The sequence below is a fragment of the Delphinus delphis genome, chromosome X (genome assembly GCF_949987515.2).
Source record: "Delphinus delphis chromosome X, mDelDel1.2, whole genome shotgun sequence".
Lineage (NCBI taxonomy): Eukaryota > Metazoa > Chordata > Mammalia > Artiodactyla > Delphinidae > Delphinus > Delphinus delphis.
The window spans coordinates 8,378,416-8,399,605 of NC_082704.1; the positions used below are offsets into that span (position 1 = coordinate 8,378,416).

Below are 21,190 nucleotides of genomic sequence, written 5' to 3' on the forward strand. Positions count from 1 at the left end.
AGAAAATCATAATCAGTTTTAAGGCATTTAGAAGTACGATTAATTTTTCTCTAGTGTAGAGTTTAAAAGAGCGTATTAAGCCAAAAATAATTATCATACCAGAAATATTGTATGCCTTGAGTTTAGATAAATAAGTCTAAATGCCATCTTGTCAAGTCCAAATACCAATAGTTCTCTGTGCAGCTTCCAATGACACACCCTTTGAAAATGTATTTTTCTTTAATTGCAAAAGATACAAGATCTGTAGGAGTAACAGAATGCTTAATGTTGAGTAGTGCCAAATGCAGGTAAAACAGCTTGGGAAACACAAGTACCATTTGAAAGCTGTACCTAGGGTTTAGCAGGAGGTGTGTCATTTTATTCACAAACAAGTTACCCAGAATCACTGTAAAACTTTATTCTCCAAATAAACTGCTTTGGATGGAGTTGACAACTGTTACTAAACTGACTGACCCCAAAGTTCCAGAAACTTGGATAAAATGACGAATGGGGCCAGGGATTTGGAGAAGTAGGCTGTCCAAGGGCTAAGAAGAGGCTGGAGAGTTAGCATTGGAAAACAAAGATCCAGCAGGAAAGTCTGAGGGGTTTGGGCCTAATGCCCTGTTGTACCTATCCTTTGTGTACTAACCATATGAAAGAAAACAAACCTCTTAGGTGCACCTAGTTTCATAATTTTGTGGCTGAAAGTGAGAAGAACAAGGGGAAGGGATTAAGTCTTTCACCTTCCAGGTTATTCTCAACACTGCTTCCAGCATGACCTTTCTAAAATATGAATCTGACCATGTAGTTTCCCTAACTACAAACATTCACTGTTGCTTTAACAGGCCATACAAGGGCTTCTATGGTCCGGCATCTGTTCTTGTCTCATCTCTTATCATGAATCCATGCCTCAACTTTCTGCTGTTCTCTAAATGTGCCATGTTGTTTGCTGCCAACATGCTTTACGTATCTTCTCTATCTTCTGCTTCAAGTGGCCTGCCTCCACTTACCTTCATAGGAAAATCTTTCTTGTCCTTCAAATGACAGCTTAAAAGTCTCCCATTTGGTGAAAATATCTTTGGCTTGCTGAAGTAGATGTTATCACTTCCTCCTTATCCCAACACTGCATCTAGCCCTTAACTCAATGATCGCCTCCATCATACTATATCACATATATGTATGTTCACACCCAACTCATCTATTATACTGTTAGCTCCTGGTGGCAAGGAATATATCCTCCACCATATTGGACAGGACAAATGATAGATAAGTAGGTAACATGAACAGAAGGAAAAAAGCAAAGATGATAGAAAGCATGGACAGACTGGAAAAGGCTATTCTTAAAAAAATTTTTGGGCTTCCCTGGTGGCACAGTAGTTGAGAGTCCGCCTGCCGATGCAGGGGACACGGGTTCGTGCCCCAGTCCGGGAAGATCCCAAATGCCGCAGAGTGGCTGGGCCCGTGAGCCATGGCCGCTGAGGCTGCATGTCCGTAACATGTGCTCCGCAATGGGAGAGGCCACAACAGTGAGAGGCCCGTGTACCGCAAAAAAAAAAAAAATTTGTTTTGATTATTACATATGTTTTAAAACAGAGAGGTACTAAGTTAACTATCAAGGAAGAAAAGGCCTGCAGTTATCCACAGCATCAAGACACATCTGTACTATTAGCTTGATGAGAAGATGCAAAAAATTATTTTAACTTACTCATCAATGACTCTGATTACTTTTCTTCATTTTATTTTTCTTTGTTGGTGAGCTTTTTAACCTGTACTGGCAGTATGGAGTAAGAAATTGCAGAGAACATTTAATTAAATAATAGCATATACAGAGCCACTCTTAAATAAAGCCCAAATATGTTTGTATTCTAATGTAATACAGTTAATGAGACATTTCTGATCTGATGTATCATTTGGTAGAGTTTTTATGAAGTTGAGATCCCTGTTGTCTTGACTTCCAAGAGGATACAATAAATTGTCATTGTGAGCTTCAGGCAGTGTGTATTTACTAACATGCAGTACTAAGTAAAACGTGACAGTACATGTACTGTGATTCTAGGGTGATTGTAAAGTCAAGAAATAAAAACACATTTATGGAAGGGCCCTTAAAAAGCAACTTGTTACCAGCCAAATCTTTCACTTAATAGATGGGAAAACTACATCCCAGCGATGTTAATTAACCTGCCCAAAATCATATGGTGAATTGACAGGAAAGTGGAAATAAGAACTCAGGCCTCCTGATTCCTAGTCAAGGATACCTTTTACCATACACAGGAGGGTATACTTTTTTACTATATGCAGGATGATATACTTTGTATACACAAAAATATCTTTTACTGATTATTTCAACAGACTATTAAAATATTCTTCATTTTCCTACTCTATACCTATATGATGCCAGATTATCTTCATATACTTCAATAAAAACAACATATTGCGAATGATTGAATTCACATGCTTCAATGAGAATTTTACTTTTCTCAATAAATATTTAAAAATAAATATTTTTGTTTTGCAAAAGAGTTATTTTTCATAAAATTTTATTTATGTTAACACAATGGATTTATTATTGTTATTTCTAAATGAACTACTAAATAAATATTTTTAAAATCTCAGTTTTAACTTCAAATATGATACATTTTGATAGAGATAACCCACATATACAAAAGTTCTGTGGAGTCTCAATAATTCAAAAAATACATAAAGGGATCCTGAGACCAAAAAGTTTGAGAACCACTGCTATATATTAATTTGTTCAATAAATACTCATTGAAAGTCTAATACTGTAGTGAAAGCTAGGGGATAATGTGGTGAACAACACAGACATAGTCCACGAAGTCATGGAAATTATGAGCTTAATGGGAAAATGGACAATAAACAAATAACATATTCAATAATAAACTAAGCACAAGTTTTAATAAGTGCTACTTAAGAAAGAAATAAACAGGGTGAGGAGTTAGTAACTGAAAAAGATCTTATCCTACTATGCCCTGCTTTCATCCCTCCATTCTCTCACTTCTTTCTCTACAACAACTTTGTAGTTTTACAGCTATTACTTTTACCTGTCAAGACCTCCTTTACTCTTCTGCTGGCGATATCATTCTAATTGTTTTTTGAAGAGCGGCTTTTCCAGAAGTGGATGAATGACTCAGTCCTAACAAAAGGAGTGTATCATCTTCCCAACCAGAGTACTCAGGGATACAAATTCAACTAGAGAGTTCTGGTGTACTCAGATCAAGAGTGATAATGACCATGTAAGCCTAGAGGCATATAGACCACAAGGTAGAGAGAATGTACCTGAGAACAAAGCCAACACTGTGAAAATCAGAGGCAATAAATGGAGAAAGAAATGAGGAAAGAGATGAAGATATGTACAGGTGAAAAGAAAATGAGAAAAAAGAAAATGAGGGGGAGAGGGATATTATTCTATTATGAAAACCAATATATTACATTTACTGTTTTCTTTCCGTGTTTTTGCAAGCTACCTTATCTCACATTCAATCCATTTTCTTTATGAACCACATTCAACATGAAGAAAGTACCAGAATAATTGTAGCAAACACTTATGTATCCATGATCCAGAATTAACAAGTAAGACAAGTGAATTCTTTCCCATCCCTTTCATTTCCCTAATTCCCCAATAGAATCACTATCTTAAAGTCATTGTTTATACTTATTGTCTATTTTTGTACTTTTACATCACAAGGTATATACCAATGACTAATACATAATATCATTTTTGTGTTTAAAAGTTTATATAAGTGGAACTATACTGCATATCCATTTGTACTTAATATTTTCCACTTAGTATTACATTAATTTTAAATATTTTCATTTGGAACGGTTTTTTTTCTGCTCTTAGAATTTCATTATATGAATTGACCACAACCTGTTTATATAGTCCTCTATTAATTTATATGTAGAGGTGTAAATGATAGGTCATAGGGTAATCTGGGTATGGGTATCTTCAACTTGACAAGATATTGCCAAATCTCTCTCCAACATGATTGTGACAATTTTGTTGCCAATTTACAGTAGATGAGAAATTCTGTTTTATCAGTCCCTTATCAATAATTAGTATAATCAGACATATTGATTTTTGCTAATCTAAAGGAATGAAACTGTTCAATATTACATTTTTATTTTAATGAGCATCCTCTTCATAAGTAATGAGTTCATGCATCTTTGCATATGTTTATTGACTAAAGATTCCTTCTCTGTGAATCAGCTGTTTTTATATTTTGCTCTTTTTATTGTTATATAGGAATTTATTCATTCAACCAATATTTATTGTCTACTGTTTACCAAGCTCTGTTCTGGGTACTAGGGATCTAGCAGTAAACAAAACAGACAAAAATCTCTGCCCTCGTGGAGCTTATATTCTAGTATAGGAGCTATTTAAATATTCCTTATACAAGTATCAGCTCTTATATTTCAAACATCTTTTCCAAGTTTCTGGCTTGTATTTATCTTTGTGGGGGGTTTTGATATACAGAGGTTTTAAATGTTAATGTAGTCATAATTATCAATATTGTATATTATGCTTTGTGCTCTTTGGATTTTATTTAAGGAATTCTTCCTTACTCCCCAATTTTGTGGTATTTGCTTATATTTCTTGCAACGTTTAAAAAAAATTTTTCCTTTCACATTTTGTGATATGGTATAAATTAAGGCTTTTATTGTATCTTTTCATATACATAAATGTTTCAATAATATGTTTGAATAATCAGTTCCATCATCACTGGTTTATAATGTTCTGTAATATATCGTTTCTACATATAAATAAATGGGCTTTTTTCCTGGGTCCTCCATTCTGCCTTCTCAGTGCTTAGCATCATGCCAGTAGCACAGAGTTCCTCAATTCATAATTGAAACCTAACAAATAATAAATGATTATTCTTTTAATCCTAAAGAAATATTCAGAGATGCATGTACTAGGATGTTTTTCACAAATCTTGAATAATAGAAAAATAAAGCTTTTACATAATGAACATACCCAACATTGAAAGACTGATTAAAAATGTATACTATGTTTAGACCATGAAATAATGTGTACTTTTTGAAAACTAACCTGATATACATAAACTTACTGACATGGTGATATGTTCATAGCTCACTAATTGGGGGGTGGGTAAAAAACTCAGGTTACAACAATAAGATGGCATTTTATTCAAAGAATCATATTACAACATACACAGAGAAGAACATCTGTAATGATAGACACTAAATTGGTAAAAGATGGCTATTTCAATGAAGTGGGATATTTCTTTTCTTTTCTTTTTTTTCACTCATTTGTATTTTCTCATTATCCAAAATATTTTCCTAAGCAATTGTTTAAATAATTCCATTAATCTCAGCTTCCTTTTCATAACCCTAACGGGTGAATGTATTATTTAATACTCAATGAACTTCACTGGGGGAGACCATGTGGTAGAAAGAACATTTGTTTTGAAGCCTATGGTGACATAGCATAGGTGAAGTCTCATGTCAGAATGGGTATGAAAAATACTGTCTTAAATCATGTTTCCAACAAAATCATTCCCAAAGACAGTAAAGTAGAATGACTATTCTGACAGAGATTTTCTTCTTGGAGCTATGTCCCCAGAACATGCGTTGTGCAAATAAATATACCTTTGTGTGTGTTTGTGTACACGCACGTGCTTGTATTCAATGTTGTTGTTGTATTGCTCCACCATAAAACAGCAGTGCTCAATACATTTTGATTTGAAGAGAATGGTAACAATTTACGATACTGAATCTCTGTGTGAAGTCAAATAACTTTGGGCTAGGTTTCAGGAAATAGGACACTAAAAAGGTCATGTTTTACAGCTAAAATTTACTCTGTTATAATTTTGAATAATAAATCATTGTGGAACTTACCAAAAGTTCAAAGCCAGCTTTTTCTATGGTTACCATCACAAATAGCGAAGAACGTGAAGATTAATTGTAATCCATTTTAAAATAAAGCTATGTTATAAATTGTATAATTATATCGATACATAACATTTTGAATTTTTACCAATATCCAAGAAATGTGGTGTGTTAATGCATATACATACGTACATAAATAAAAGATGACAAATTCCCCTTGTGAGGCTTAATATAAAGAGCCTTGCAAAGTTTTATATATATATATATATATATATATATATATATATATATATATCAGAAACAGAATTTGCTTTGCATTATATTCAGGACACAATGAGAAAAATGCATGCCTTTTAAAACACTGAAAGCATTTATTTAATGAGAAGTTGTGTTTCACCTCTAAGGAACTAGCATTGCTCTTGTCTACAGAAGACATCAGTAGAATCTTGACCTTGCCTCACATACCTTCATTCTGTGGTTTACAATTACTCTATATCCCCAACCTCTTGTTAAGACATCCTCTCTTTTCTTTACTGATACTGGATATTCATCACTTTCCTTAAAGCCCTCTCAAAATACTCATGTTTTCCATTCTCCAGCTACTTCAAGGTCAAGAAGTAATATCGTCATCCTACTTCCAGATCGTTACTCCACCATGCTCATGCAAAATTCTTTGCTTTTGGAGGCTTATGGCATTCAGCTATAACACCTTCTAAATCTTTTTGTTATTCTACCTACTTACTTATTGGTTAATTCCTTAATTCAGGGGTCAGCACACTATAGCTCATACGCCAAATTTATTCTGTGTTATTTTGGAAATAAAGATTTGGAATACAGTCATGCTTGTTCACCTTATGTAGTATCTATAACTGCTTTTACACTACAACAACAGAGTTCAGTAATTGCAAAAGAGGCCATATGACCTTCAAACTCTAAAATATTTACTACATGGCCCCTTATAGTAGAAGTTTGCTAACATTGAATTATTTGGCACATTCTCACAATTGTCTCCTTCTCAAGCCCTGTCATTCTCTTTCATGGCTTAAGGATGATCCAAACAGCATTTCTCAGTGCCTTGATATCTCCTTTTTCAAAGTCAATCATCTCTACTCTCCTCCAGTGACCTTCCTCCATGATCATCCTCCAGATCTTGTCAACACCCGAAACTGTTTCATTTCTTTAATCTTAAACTCAAATATCCCTCTCAGGCCACAGCTACACTTACTATTCTTTGTTATGGAAAACACCAGATAGGGGAATGTGAGGGATATCCACAAAAAAGCTATACTTGTCTGCATGTGATAAAGAAGTACATGCCAATAGAGAGTAAGAAGGCGAATACAAAGACAAAACTTTGGGTCATATTCAATTTTGCCAACTAGAGAAGCCATGGATGGATTCTGATTAGGAACTATCAGAGAGGTAGGAGGAGGGCTAGGAGTATGCAGTATTGTGGAATCCATGAGAAGGTAGCTGACAAGGAAAATATTGTCAATAATGTCAAATGCTGCAGAGAAGTCCAAATGTATCAGGATTGAAGTGCAGGGAGGAAGAAATATTCCTTTACCCTTTTAGGTTCTTCTGGCTGGCCTAAGAATTAAATTGACATGAGACAGATTAACAGGAGAAAATCAGACAAAATTTAATAACATGCATACATGAGAGAGACCCAGGAGAACTTGACAAAATGGCTTAAACCCTCCCCTTAAATACCATCTTCAGCTAAAGACAAAACAGGATGTGGATGTAGTTAGTGGTTTGGATTATGAAGGGGAGAAAGGCAATTGACATGGAGATGGAAATGCAAATGTTTGGTAAATAAATGTTTGCTGGGCCAGGCAGAGACAATGGGACACAGACAGGAATTTTAACCAACAGACTTTTCTAGGTTCCTCCCTGTCTGCATATCTAGTTGAAACTATAGTTATCTATGGGGTTGGCTCCCTTCTGGAGCACGGAGCACGTCCTCCATCTACATTCTTTAGGCAGTTAGGGGGAAGGTCAAATGTTCTTCCTGAGTCTTTTGGGCCTTGATTGTCATCAGCTTGAAATAATCCACATGCCAAAGAGACATTTTGAGGTGGCAAATTTTGCTCCCCTACAGAAGCAAAGTAGTGCATGTGTCATATAACACTGGAAGAAAAACTGCCTCAGCTTATGTCTTTCAAAGATCCTTATGGATCATAAGTTTCATTAGATTGTGCAAAACTATTTTTCAGTGGATATATATTCCTAAGAATAATAACATTACAATTTAAAATCTAGCAAAGGTTCTGAAATCACACATTTAAATAAATATATTTTGTGATTTTTCTTTTTGTAATGCGAGTGCCTGACTTAAGCTGTGATTGCAAAGGCACAATAAACACATCTCAATAAACACATTGTCAGCCACAGGACTAGATAAAGGGCCTGGATGCCACCCGTGAAACAACTTTGTTTTAGAGATCCTGATTGGTTTAGAAAACTGACCATTTGTGCCATTTGTGGACTTTTTTTGTTTGGTGGGGTTTTGTTTTTTGTTTTTCCCTCTCTCCCATACTTTAAATTCTCGCTTATGGTTTTTTTTTGTTTTGTTTTCCTGCGGTACGCGGGCCTCTCACTGTTGCGGCCTCTCCCGTAGCAGAGCACAGGCTCCGGACGTGCAGGCTCAGCGGCCATGGCTCACGGGCCCAGCCACTCCGCGGCATGTGGGATCTTCCCGGACCGGGGCACGAACCCGTGTCCCCTGCATCGGCAGGCGGACTCTCAACCACTGCGCCACCAGGGAAGCCCTCACTTATGTTTTAAATTCAGTAATAAAGAGTGAGCTGGTGAAATCCTAGACCCTCACTTTCCACCCAGATAAAAAGCAAAATCCCCAGGTCAGCGCTAGATCTCTCTCTTTCCACAACCTTGCTGTGTGTTTGCTGATGTGCCTTGTACGCTCCAGGGCTTGTAAATAATAAACTTGTTTTTTCCTTCATAGTTTCCTGGTGGTTATTGCTGAAAGGTGTCTTGCAATTAACCATAGTAAGAACCGCAAAGATCAGCCCAGCTACAGCACTGGCTTCGAAAAGAGAGATGTCAGTGGGAAGCTGACCAGGGCCCAGGTGAGAGCTCCCAGGCATTTCTAGTCAATACCGTTACTATTGATAGGCTGAGACTGGCACCTAACACCCTCCCTTAGCTCCAACTCTCTCCCCAAGTATCTACAACAATAACATTGTAATATTATCAAAATATTGTCTCTCAGACTGTTAAATTATATGGGAAGTATTGCCAAATGAGTAATAAATCTTCTCAGGTTATATTGTATGGTAAATATTATTAATGTAGATATTCTAGAAGTTATACAGAATTCCTAAAAATCTGATAGGTTCTGGTAAAATGTTATCAGTCATAACTCTAGTTATTATCTTAAAGAGTTGTATGTCACAACAGTAGCCAAGTTTCTTTGTCAATTGCGTTGTAATCAGATTTTAAACGTGCCTTAAGTCTTTTGTCATTATAGACACTTACAGTTTCACTCTAATACCTTTGCAAAAATGCTTCCTCTTCAAGAAGATTTATAGAAAGGACTTTTGGATAAATATGTTTCTAAATTTCAGACCATAATGCTGAACTGGGTCAGAAATTGAAGAATTCTAATGAAAAACCTGATGGCTTCATAAAGCTGTTAGCAAAAAGGATTACTTACATAGGGCTGAGTGAACTGGTGAATATGTTTATAATTTTCATGGTTTTTATCTGAAAAATTACTGGTTTAAATCCGTGATAAGCCCTTGGTGTGACTTTCCTAGCCCTGATAGGTCTTTTAAAAGTTCAGTCTGAGACTTCCTATAAAAGTTTCAGCAAGCAAAAAAGCGTATATGATCAATTATAATTATATAAATCATCAGGCCAAGTTTATTGAGACCAGACTTATTTTGCAAACAAATTAGCCTTACTTTGGTTATATTTGGTAAAAAAAAAAAAAAAAAGGGTAATTTTAGAGAGAAAAAGATGTTTCAGTGAATATTAAGTTCCAGTTTTGTTAATGGAAGTCTATATTTACTAAGACTCACTTCCCAGATAGTTCCTTGTTGTTATGTTATATTAATGTAAAGTTTAATTGAATTATTAACAGGACACTCTAAGTTTGTTTCTGAAGCTTATCTCACTAATCTATCTTTGGATGAAGATCAGATGCCCTACAACCTGCAACCAGGGGATTATGCATACTGGAAAAGACATAAAGTACTATCTCCAACCTAGACAAAAGAACCCTTATCAGGTACTCTTAACTAGCTCATGCACAGTGAAACTGAAGGGAATTGACTCTTGGATTAATTCCCACTTACAAAGGACCCCTGCACCAGACTGGTCTATAGAGAGGACTGCTGAACTCAAAATCACCTTAAAACAATGCTCAGAGGAGAAACGGCACTCACACTAGGACGAGAAGAAGATGACATCAGAAGTAGACAGCTAGCCCAGGATCCTGGACCTGACTCGTATGATCATTTTATAATGTTTTCTTGACTTCTTGGACATTTGCACATGAATCAAAAGTTTTTCTGGGGCTTCCCTGGTGGCGCAGTGGTTGAGAGTCCGCCTGCCGATGCAGGGGACACGGGTTCGTGCCCCGGTCCGGGAAGATCCCACATGCTGCGGAGCAGCTATTATAAGCATGATCCTATGCTAGTTTAAAAAATCAGTCCAATTGTTGGGTTTGTGGCCAATTACCTGTTTCTAGCACTTCTAGGTTACCTGGGTGGATTTCTCCATTCCAAGGCTCTAATTGGTTGGCTCTTAGGAAATTTATTTTAAAAGAAAAATTATAGTCATGTTCAGGCTACTATTGATATTACTAGAGGGTATCCCCTCACTTGACCAATTAATAATGCCTGCTCTGACCCTGGCCATAAATGTTAACTTTCCTCTATTACTCAAGTTCAACCAGAGCAACAAGCAAAATTTTAGCCAAAGAATAAAACCTTCCACAATTATGGGATGGATTTATGTAGTTAACACCAGACTATGGTAATTTAAGTGTAAAGGCTCCTCTATGTTGGGAACAATTAAATCGTACTAAGGATAATCAGTCTAGTAACATTAGGAAATTAAGCTGAATGCCTTATGGACAGTGCCAATATATAATTTCCCTTAAAGATAAGGATTGGTACAGAACAGAATAAGTCAGATGACCTGGGATATACTGGGCTGCACCTAATAGAAGTTCTTGGCTTACTTCTTGCTTATGACCTTACTAATGCTGCTAGCTATGTTATATTTATTGCCTGTTTTACAAAATTGTTGTTTATTACATCACCAAATGAGTGATGAGCCTCTTATAAAATGAAGGCATATAGTTCCCTATGAGATCAATGATGGTAATAGTGTAACTCTAGATACAAGAAGAAGCAATAAGAGGGAATATTTTCCTGGACCATAAGGGACTAGTAAGGCAGGTGGTCCAGAGATTTTGGCCACTGTTAACAGAGCCTAGTCCAGTAATAGCACATTGAGTAGCCTATCAGTGAAATCTTCACCAGACCTGGGAATGAGTGTTCCTAGCACCGTGGAATGAAATGGTCATGAAATGTCTTCCCCCCCAAACCATGGTTGAACTTATGACCATGAAGGGGCCCTGTCAACTGGAAACTGGCACTTGCCATCTACCTCTACAAAGATTAAATCATGAGCTGCTGCAGCTTCTGACCCTCGACACGCCCTGAAAGGAGTTCAGGGTGGAGAGCAGGAATGAGGCACTCTGTGCTCTAGGAAAAACTGTCAGAACAGGACTTCAGATAGTTAGACACTTTCAGGAGACTCTTTTATGAGTCCCAATTCTTGCATCTTCTCTGACCTAGAGAAACACTAACATCATTGATGGTGACATCTGCTTTGGCTATTAAGGAGAAAATTACAATTAAAAGTTAAAATGTAGTAACTATGGTTCAGACATCCAAGGAAATAACTAGGTGACACTATGGGTGTGATTTCAGACAAGTCCTTGCATTGCCAAGAACTTGAGTTTCTGAGCTGTGTCAGACTTGGGATGCCACCAACCATTCTCAAAACAATGTCTCCTGGCAGCTGGTAACTGCAACCTTACTTTTTAAAGGTCTCCTCTTGTAACGATTACATATTTTAGACAATGAAACTGCTCTGGATCATACATTAACAAAAAGAAGAGACATGTATGATGACCAATAGCACCTGTTATCTATGTGTTAATACTGCATTAAAAGTTAAAACCTACTTAGATAAAACTAGACAGCTGGCTACCTGGCTACAAGTCTCCCCAAAGTGCCAGGTCTAGAATCTAGACTCTAGAGTCAAAAATTTCCATTTTAGGTTACAGAATGAATTAAGGGTAAAAGATAATGAGATGTTTTTAAACTGCACACATTCAATGTGACACAGCTAAGAGAGATGGGAACATTTTTCCTGTACTCAGGTGTCTTAATATTACCTCCTATTCATCATCCTTCCCATATGGGAAAGATGACACTTAAGACACTTCTCCAGTGGGTAAACCATTGGAAGTTTTAACTAATTCTGACACACTTAAATTTTAACTATTAACAAAGGGATTTTTAAAGATATCAACAAATTTAAAATGATGAATAATTCAATAACTATTAAAATTAAAGCAAAGGAATTATAGCTACTTTGGTTCTCCTTCCATTTCTGATCCTTCTGAATTTGGAATCTCCTCTTTCTCTCTCTCTGTCTCTTTCTCTCCTTGTCTGTCTCATCCACATAAAAACCAGTTTAGTTTTGTTCTGAAATTAGGCTATTAATTATGTTTTTTTTCTATGTGATGTATATATTTCCATTGCTTTGCATCAAATATCAACGCTGTTTTGCATTTTTAAAAAAATAACAGCAAGAAGGAACAGCAATTAGCAATTAGATTTTAATTGACTCTCATTTCTAAGAGCCAGATGAAGCATATTTTGTCAATAGCATGTCAACGTCATAGTCATATCTTTCATTCTTTAAATCCATTCTTTAAAATAGCCAATCAATAAAAGAGTAATTTAACAATTATTTACCAAGTTAATACTATATGAGAGACATTGCCATAGGCAAATACAAGCCCTAAAAATTTTTACGATGCAGTAGGGGACACTGAAAAGTAAACAGATAATTTTTCTTTTTTTTTTTTTAGCGGTACGCGGGCTTCTCACTGCTGTGGCCTCTCCCGTTGTGGAGCTCTGGACGCGCAGGCTCAGCGGCCATGGCTCACGGGCCCAGCCGCTCCGCGGCATGTGGGATCCTCCCGGAGCGGGGCACGAACCCGCATTCCCTGAATCGGCAGGCGGCTCTCAACCACTGCGCCACCAGGGAAGCCCCAGATAATTTTTCAATGGTAGTAAGAGGTACAGAATATAACCAGGTACAAGGCAAGCATGGGTTAAGGAAGTGACAGTGAGTAAAGTCTTGGGAGATTAGGAGAGTTTCTCATAGGAAGTAACTACAACTCATTCAAACTCTAGGATCACATCTGCCCCCAACTCTCATATAAACACAAGTATCACTAAAGCAACAGAAGGAAGTAAGAATATTTTGAGTCTGTCAGAAATCGCACAGAACAAAGACCTTCAAATTAAGGAGAAAAAGTTCTTAAAGAACTGTGAAAGGTGGTTAATCTTCTAATTACCATTTCAAAGGAAAGTGATAGAGGGGATAGCACACACAGGATCTGTGAAAGCCAAGGCTTCAAACACTGCTTAGCTGGGTCTTCCTCTATTCTTTTTGTGGCTGCTGAGGTCCAAAAGTTATACTTGCTCTACTCTTTCCTTCTTTCCTCCTCTATCTTACTTTCCTATCCATTTAAAACATTTTTGTCTTTACTGCTGTTCTCTTTACAAAGGCTCTAAGAGATAATTTACATCTAGTTTTAGGTATTGGTTGAATTTCTGACTCTCATTGTTTGCCTAAAGATCAATTGAGATGAAATTTTATTTTTTCCAATGATGAAAACCTTCCCTGAGAGAAAACTCATACCAGAAAAACTCTGAAATGGGGATTGAGACTGAACGCTGTTAAAGAAAAAAAAAATTCATGACGCTTGTTAAAATGGTAAGGTAGACATTATTCAGGACTATCACAGTAGGTGTAGGTATTACTCCACTGGTGTTTTGCAGTAAGGAAGAGAGATTGGACTCAACTCCAAATACAATATAGAAAAGTGGGGATTATAGTCAAGGAGAAGAGGTGGGGTGGGGGGAGATATTTCTGGATGGAAACTTACTACGAGGAAATATCATGGGTATGGGTGAATTCTAGCTAAGCAGTCTTAACAGGATTCTTGCTGAAGGCAGTCCAGATATCACCTGAGGGATGTCGGAGGATGAGGAATTTGATCAGATGTTGAGAGCCATCAGATATCAAGGGAGGGGGATTGCAGCTAAACTTACTTAGCAGATTGCTTGCTAAAATTGGGCTCTTGTTGACATGTCTAAGGATGGAGCTTAGTTGAAAAAGAGCTCAGAGGAAACTGGAGTTTGGTCAAGGAAAGAATCTGTCAGTCCCTTCTCTGGTTCAAGGAGAGGAGTTATTCTTTTCTTTGAACAATGTAAGTCCATTTCTCATTTGGGTGGCTTTTTGTTCATTAAGGACCAGCTGAATCATCTGTTGGTACATGGTAGTAGAAGATCTTTGTTGCATGGTGCTAGAAGTCAGACATTTAAGGAGTGGAATTTCTATGAAAACAAAAGAATAACAAAGATTCATAGCTGGAAACCCAGTTTCTAAGTCCAGAAGGCAGCCGGTCAAGATTTCGAGATGTTGAGCTCAAAGGAGGCAGTGGTCATCCAATGAATTTCCTGGTTTACAGTTTGAATGTCTTTGTTGATGACATGAGGTGTTCCAGTAACTTTTTCGTGGCTGACACAGCAGCAGACATGCAGGTCACCCATACATGATCTGTCATGGTGATTTATTTGAAGTTTATATTAAGTTCAGCTCTAGCTTGCAGTACTTTGGGAAAAGGATAATATTAGTTCTCAGTGATGACAAGACAGTGGGAGAAATTGGAAATGTTAGTTTGGAGAGCTGTAGCCACATATTGAAGAAAACTAGAAAAATTGAGACTGTATGGGATATGCTACATTTTTCCACGGAAACACAAAATTTCTCTCTACCGTCACCCCCATTTTTATTCTTGTTTACCAAACAAGACTGATCTCATTAGACTTGGCCTTATTATTTACATAAGTGCAGCAAAAATGATGATTGACCACATAAGCCTTTTTGAGTTTGCGTTGCTGGAACTTATCATAAGGAATCTCAGATTACACTTTTAAAAGACTCTTGAGGCTAGGAAGCCAAAACAAGAACTTCCAACCAGACATCACTTGCGGCATCTATAGATTTGGTTCAATTCCTCTCTTATTCAGATCCGCAAGATAAGCTAAGATTCCTGGGTCTGCCAGGAAGTGACCTTCCTTACTCACCTGCAAGCCTGGGAACACTCTAACCCAGACACTAGGAAGGTTTTTCCAAAAGGGCTTTATAGGCTTTGGCTCAATAAAGTCAGCCTTAATTCCTTAGACCAGATTCTATGTGCATCATTTTCAAATATGACATTCTAGTATAAGCCTTGGTTATATAATCAATGTTTCCAACTATTGGAACTGTTACAAGAGGAATAGATTCTTTTTGAACTTATACAAGTAATTGTATTGCCATAAAAATAAGAATATTCAATAAGATTTTTTTAATTCTGGAGGTATCAGGCGAGAAGAAAAAAGTGTTTCATTTCTGTTTACAAAATATAATCTACTAAATAATTGTGAGTTATAGATAGCTAAAGAGAAAAGGGTTCCTTATATCAGGAAAATAAAACATTAAATAACTAGCAATGTTCAAAACAAAAACCATAATCATCCTTTATCAATTCATTCAGTCCCATGTAATTAATATTTGTTCTTATTGATCTTGGATTAGCAGTTTCATGAACCCATAAGCTTCTCCACTAGAATTCCAGAACTGGTTACTCAGTCCAGTGGTATGGTCTGAAAGTTATTAAAACAATGCCATCATGAAGCATTCTGGCCTGTAACTGATTGCAAATGTTTTTTAGAGAAGAAACAAAGTAAAACAATAGCTATCTGTGAATGATAAAAGACTTAAAATGGTCATAGTTAAAGGTCTGATGAGAGTTCATTTGACAAGGAAATTTGGTTAATTGTTGGCATACAACATTTAAAATAGTAAGTAGAATTATGACTGACAATATTTAATCGGGACATACCATGGACAACAAGAGTACTGACAAATGTCTATGAATTTCATATAATTTCTGAAATATTTATTTTAATAACATTTACTCATACTAATATAATATAGGGAAGAGTAAGCCCCTCTTCTTATTTGACAACACATTTTTATACAATTCAACATATCAAGTAAAACAAATTATTTTCAACATTTTTCTTTGTAAGTTGAATGACCAAAACCTTTGAGATTTTTCAGGACGATTTGAGAAATCTCAAGGTTAGTTCTAAAACAAGATTTCATTTAGGACTTAATTTGGGGGAAAGCAAAGTTACCAAAAATGTAAAAAAACATTAGTTCATTTAAATGTGAGAAGTCCTGCTTCTCTTAAATAATCAAGGATATGATAAAGGTTTACATAAGGCATAGGAAACTATTTGGATAAGACACCAAATTGTTTCCTATGCAAATTACTTTAAAAGTAAAGAAAAACCCTTTTACACTGTCTTATTAGGAGCAGACTAATATTCTAAAAAATTGCAGTTTTAATACATAAATAGCTAAATTCTAGATTTGTACCAGGGCACTTTTGATATTAAGACTCATTTTTTAAAACCTTATAAATCATTCAATCTTTACCAGCTTGACCACACATGAAATTCATTTTCTACAAACCTTCTACAACTTTTATATACATTCAGATTTGTCTTATATTTTACCTCTTTCTCAATCTGAAACAACCATATTCTTACTTTAGGATAAAATGGCTTTCTTTTTCCCTTAACACAAACACATCCTTTGTACCTTGTATACTTTTCCTTATCAAAAACATGTCCTACTTTCCTTGCATACATTCATAAGGTTTTCTTCATCTTATTATTTCTAGTAGTTTTAATTACATATATTTATTATAGATTTTAATCATTAGTAGCCTATCTTTTATAGAGAAAATTAGAAAATAAACAGTTGTGAACTGTCACATACAAGCATCCTGTAGCAGACTAGCAAATTTTATGAATATAACATCTAAATTTTTATAGATATATTCTTCCTCATAGTACAAATTCTCAGTGTGGCAAAGAAAACACATTTATTAATAAGCCAAATATACTAACTTCTTTATATCATATAAAAATAGGATGCCAAAAGTATATAAACTTTAACTTGTGCTTGGTAATTAATGTTTGGATTTTATCTTACTTAAAAATAATCTAGATATATAATGAATACATTAGTCCGCCCTTTTCCTCAGTCTTGCTTTCCAAGGGTTCAGTTACCAGCAGTCAACCTGAGCCTGAAAATAATAAATGGAAAATAAAATAAACAATTCATAAATTTAAAATCTCATGCCATCCACTTCTTCCAGCCTGGGACATGAATCATCCCTTTCTCCAGCATATCCACCCTGTATACAATACCCTTCCATTAATCCCTTACTAGTCATTTGGTTATCAGATCACTGTCCAGTATGTCAGAGTTTGTGTTCAAGAGATCCATAGTTTACTTAATAATGGCCCCAAAGCACAAGAGTAGTGAATCTGGCAATTCAGATATCTTCTTTCTGTGCCTGATGTATAAAGTAAACTTTGTCATAAGTACGTATGTATGGGAAAAAGAATAGTATATATAGAGCTCAGTACTATCCACGGTTTTAGGCATCCACTCGAAGTCTTGGAACATACGTATTCCCCACAGATAAAGGGAGACTACTGCATCTGTTATTTGACTTAACGTAACTCTTAGGATTCAAGTTACCAAAAAGATTTAGGGACCTGTTTCCAAGCAGACATTCTATAACACCAAACAAGGCTAGCCATCCCCTCAAGTAATTTCTCTGTTGATTACTGTTACAGCACATGCATGTTAGGCAAGCATCACAAAAGCAGAAATTTAAAACAATGTTAAATAAATTTTTTTGGTTTACTATTGCTCTTGATATACATGAAGTTATGGGTATCAAGCAATTCATCTTACTGCATCTTTATTTGTACATTTTTTCCCTGAGGGAAAAATGGAGACAGCTGGTGGCAGAGTTACAGTTATAATTTAAACATCCAGTAAATACAATATTAGTTTATGTGATTAGTAAGCCCAAGTAGAATAAAAATGTATGCTCATGTTATAATTAATATTGATATTTCATAAGACATAGTTTTGTTTTGTTTTTAATTAATTAATTAATTTATTTATTTATTTATTTTTGGCTGCATTGTGTCTTCGTTGCTGGGCTTTCTCTAGTTGCGGTGAGCGGGAGCTACTCTGTGTTGCAGTACACAAACTTCTCATTGCAGTGGCTTCTCTTGTTGTGGAGCATGGGCTCTGGGCACATGCGGGCTTCAGTAGTTGTGGCTCCTGGGCTCTAGAGCGCAGGCTCAGTAGTTATGGTGCACAGGCTTAGTTGCTCCGCGGCATGTGGGATCTTCCCAGACCAGGGCTCAAACCCATGTCCCCTGCATTGGCAGGTGGATTCTTAACCACTATGCCACCAGGGAAGTCCCCATAAGACATAATTTGTTTTAAATTAAACCAACGCTATTACACTAGTCTTAATTGCCAAAGATTTACCCAAGTCATGTGAACGTGAAGATCATTGGGTTAGTTTCTATATTTTGGGGTACTTAGGAATACAGGCAAACTTCGTTTTATTGTGCTTTCCTTTATTTCGCTTCACAGATGTGTCTTTTACGAATTGAAGGTTTGTGGCAACTCTGAGCCATTCAAGTCTATCAGCACCCTTTTCCCAACAGCATTTGCTCACTTCATGACTCTGTGTCACTTTTTGGTAATTCTCACAATATTTCAAACTTTTTCATGATTATTATGAAATTATTATTATTTGTTATGGTGATCTGTGATTAGTGATCTTTGATGTTACTATTGTCATTTTTTTTGGGTACCATGAACCACACTCATATAAGATGGCAGACTTAATTGATAAATGTGTGTGTTCTGACTGTTCCACCGACTGGCCCTTCCCCCATTTCTCTCCCTCTCCTTGGGTTTCCCTATTCCCTGAGACACAACAATATTGAAATTTTGCCAATTAATAACACTACAATGGCGTCTAAGCATTCAAGTAATACGTCTCTCACTTTACATCAAAAGCTAGAAATAATTAAGTTTAATGACGAAGGCATATTGAAAGCTGAGATAGGTCAAAAGCTAGGCCTCTTGCACCAAACAGTTAGCCAAGTTGTGAATGCAAAAGAAAAGTTCTTGAAGGAAATTAAAAGTGCTATTCCAGTGAATACACAAATGATAAGAAAGCAAAACAGCCTTATTGCTGATATGGAGAAAGTTTTAGTCTTCTGGATAAAAGATCAAACCAGCCACAACATTCCTTTAAGCCAAAGCTTAATCCAGAGCAAGGTCCTAAATCTCTTCAATTCTATGAAGGTTGAAGGAGGTGAAGAAGCTGCAGAAGAAAAGTTTGAAGCTAGCAGAGGTTGGTTCATGAGCTTTAAGAAAAAAAGCTGTAAACATAACATAAAAGTGCAAGGTGAAGCAGCAGGTGCTGATGTAGAATCTGCAGCAAGTTATCCAGAAGATCTAGCTAAAATCATTAATGAAAGTGGCTACACTAAACAACAGATTTTCAATATAGATCAACCAGCCTTCTATTGGAGGAAGATGCCACCTAGGACTTTCATAGCTAGAGAGGAGAAGTCAATGCCTGGTACAAAACTTCAAGGACAGGCTGACTCCATTGTTAGGCACTAATGCAGCTGGTGCCTCTAAGTTGAAGCCAATGCTCATTTACCGTTCCAAAAGTCCTAAGGCCCTTAAGAATTATGCTAAATCTGCTCTGCCTGTGCTCTACAAATGGAACAACAAAGCCTGGGTGACTGCATATCTATTTAAACATGGTTTACTGAATATTTTAAGCTCACTGTTGAGACCTACTGCTAAGAAAATAAAAAAGATACCTTTCAAAATATCACTGCTCATTGACAATGTACGTGGTCACCCAAGCTCTCTGATGAAGATGTACAACAAGATTAATATTGTTTTTATGCCTGCAACATCCATTCTGCAGCCCATGGATCAAGGAGTAATTTTTTTTTTTTTTTGCGGTACGTGGGCCTCTCACTGTTGTGGTCTCTCCAGTTGCGGCGCACAGGCTCCAGACGCTCAGGCTCAGTGGCCGTGGCTCACGGGCTTAGTTGCTCTGTGGCATGTGGGATCTTCCTGGACCAGGGCACTAACCCGTGTCTCCTGCATCGGCAGGCGGACTGTCAACCACTGCACCACCAGGGAAGCCCCACGAGGAGTAATTTTGACTTTCAAGTCTTATTATTTAAGAAATACATTTCATAAGGCTATAGCTGCTATAGATAGTGATTACTCTGATAAATACGTTTAAAGTAAGTTGAAAACCTTCTGGAAAGGATTCACCATTCTAGATGCCATTAAGAGCATTCATGATTCATGGGAGGAGGTCAAAATATCAACATTCACAGGAGTCTGGAAGAAGTTGATTCCAACCCTCATGGATGAATTTGAGGTGTTTAAGACTTCAGTGGAAGAAGTAACTACTCATGTGGTGGAAATAGCAGGACAACTAGAATTAGAATCCTGAATAAGTGATTGAATTGCTGCAATCTCACGATAAAACTTTAAGGGATGAGGAGTTGCTTCTTATGGATGAGCAAAGAAAGTGGCTTCTTGAGATGGAATCTACTCCTGGGTGAAGAGGCTGAGAAGATTGTTGAAATGGCAACAGAAGATTTCCAATATGACATCAACTTAGTTGATAAAGCAGCAGCAGGGTTTGAGAGGATTGACTCCAGTTTTGAAAGAATTTCTACCGTGGGCCAAATGTTATCAGACAACACTGCATGCTAGAGAGATCGTTTGTGAAAGGAAAAGTCAATCAATGCAGCAAACTTCATTGTTGTCTTATTTTAAGAAACTGTCACAGTCACCCCAACCTTCAGCAACCACCACCCTGATCAGTCAGCAGTCATCAACACTGAGGCAAGACTCTCTTACAGCAAAAAGATTGTGACTCACTGAGGGCTCAGATGATGATTAGCATTTTTTAACAGTAAGGTGTTTTTAAAATTCAGGTATATACATTGTTATTTTAGATGTAATGCTATTGCACACTTGATAGACTACATTATAGTATAAAAATACCTCTTATATG

The 21,190-nt window shown here is 36.5% G+C and overlaps 1 protein-coding gene across 1 annotated transcript; it reads left to right on the plus strand.

The window, feature by feature from the left end:
• The first annotated feature begins 19,098 nt into the window (after positions 1–19,098).
• Positions 19,099–19,761, plus strand: LOC138413981 (tigger transposable element-derived protein 1-like). The gene has a single exon (XM_069540374.1). The coding sequence runs from the start codon at positions 19,099–19,101 to the stop codon at positions 19,759–19,761; it is 663 nt and encodes a 220-aa protein (XP_069396475.1).
• The last annotated feature ends 1,429 nt before the right edge of the window (positions 19,762–21,190 follow it).

Excerpts from the sequence above, each read along its gene's own strand:
- LOC138413981 (XM_069540374.1), top strand. The coding sequence starts at position 19,099 with ATGGCGTCTAAGCATTCAAGTAATACGTCTCTCACTTTACATCAAAAG.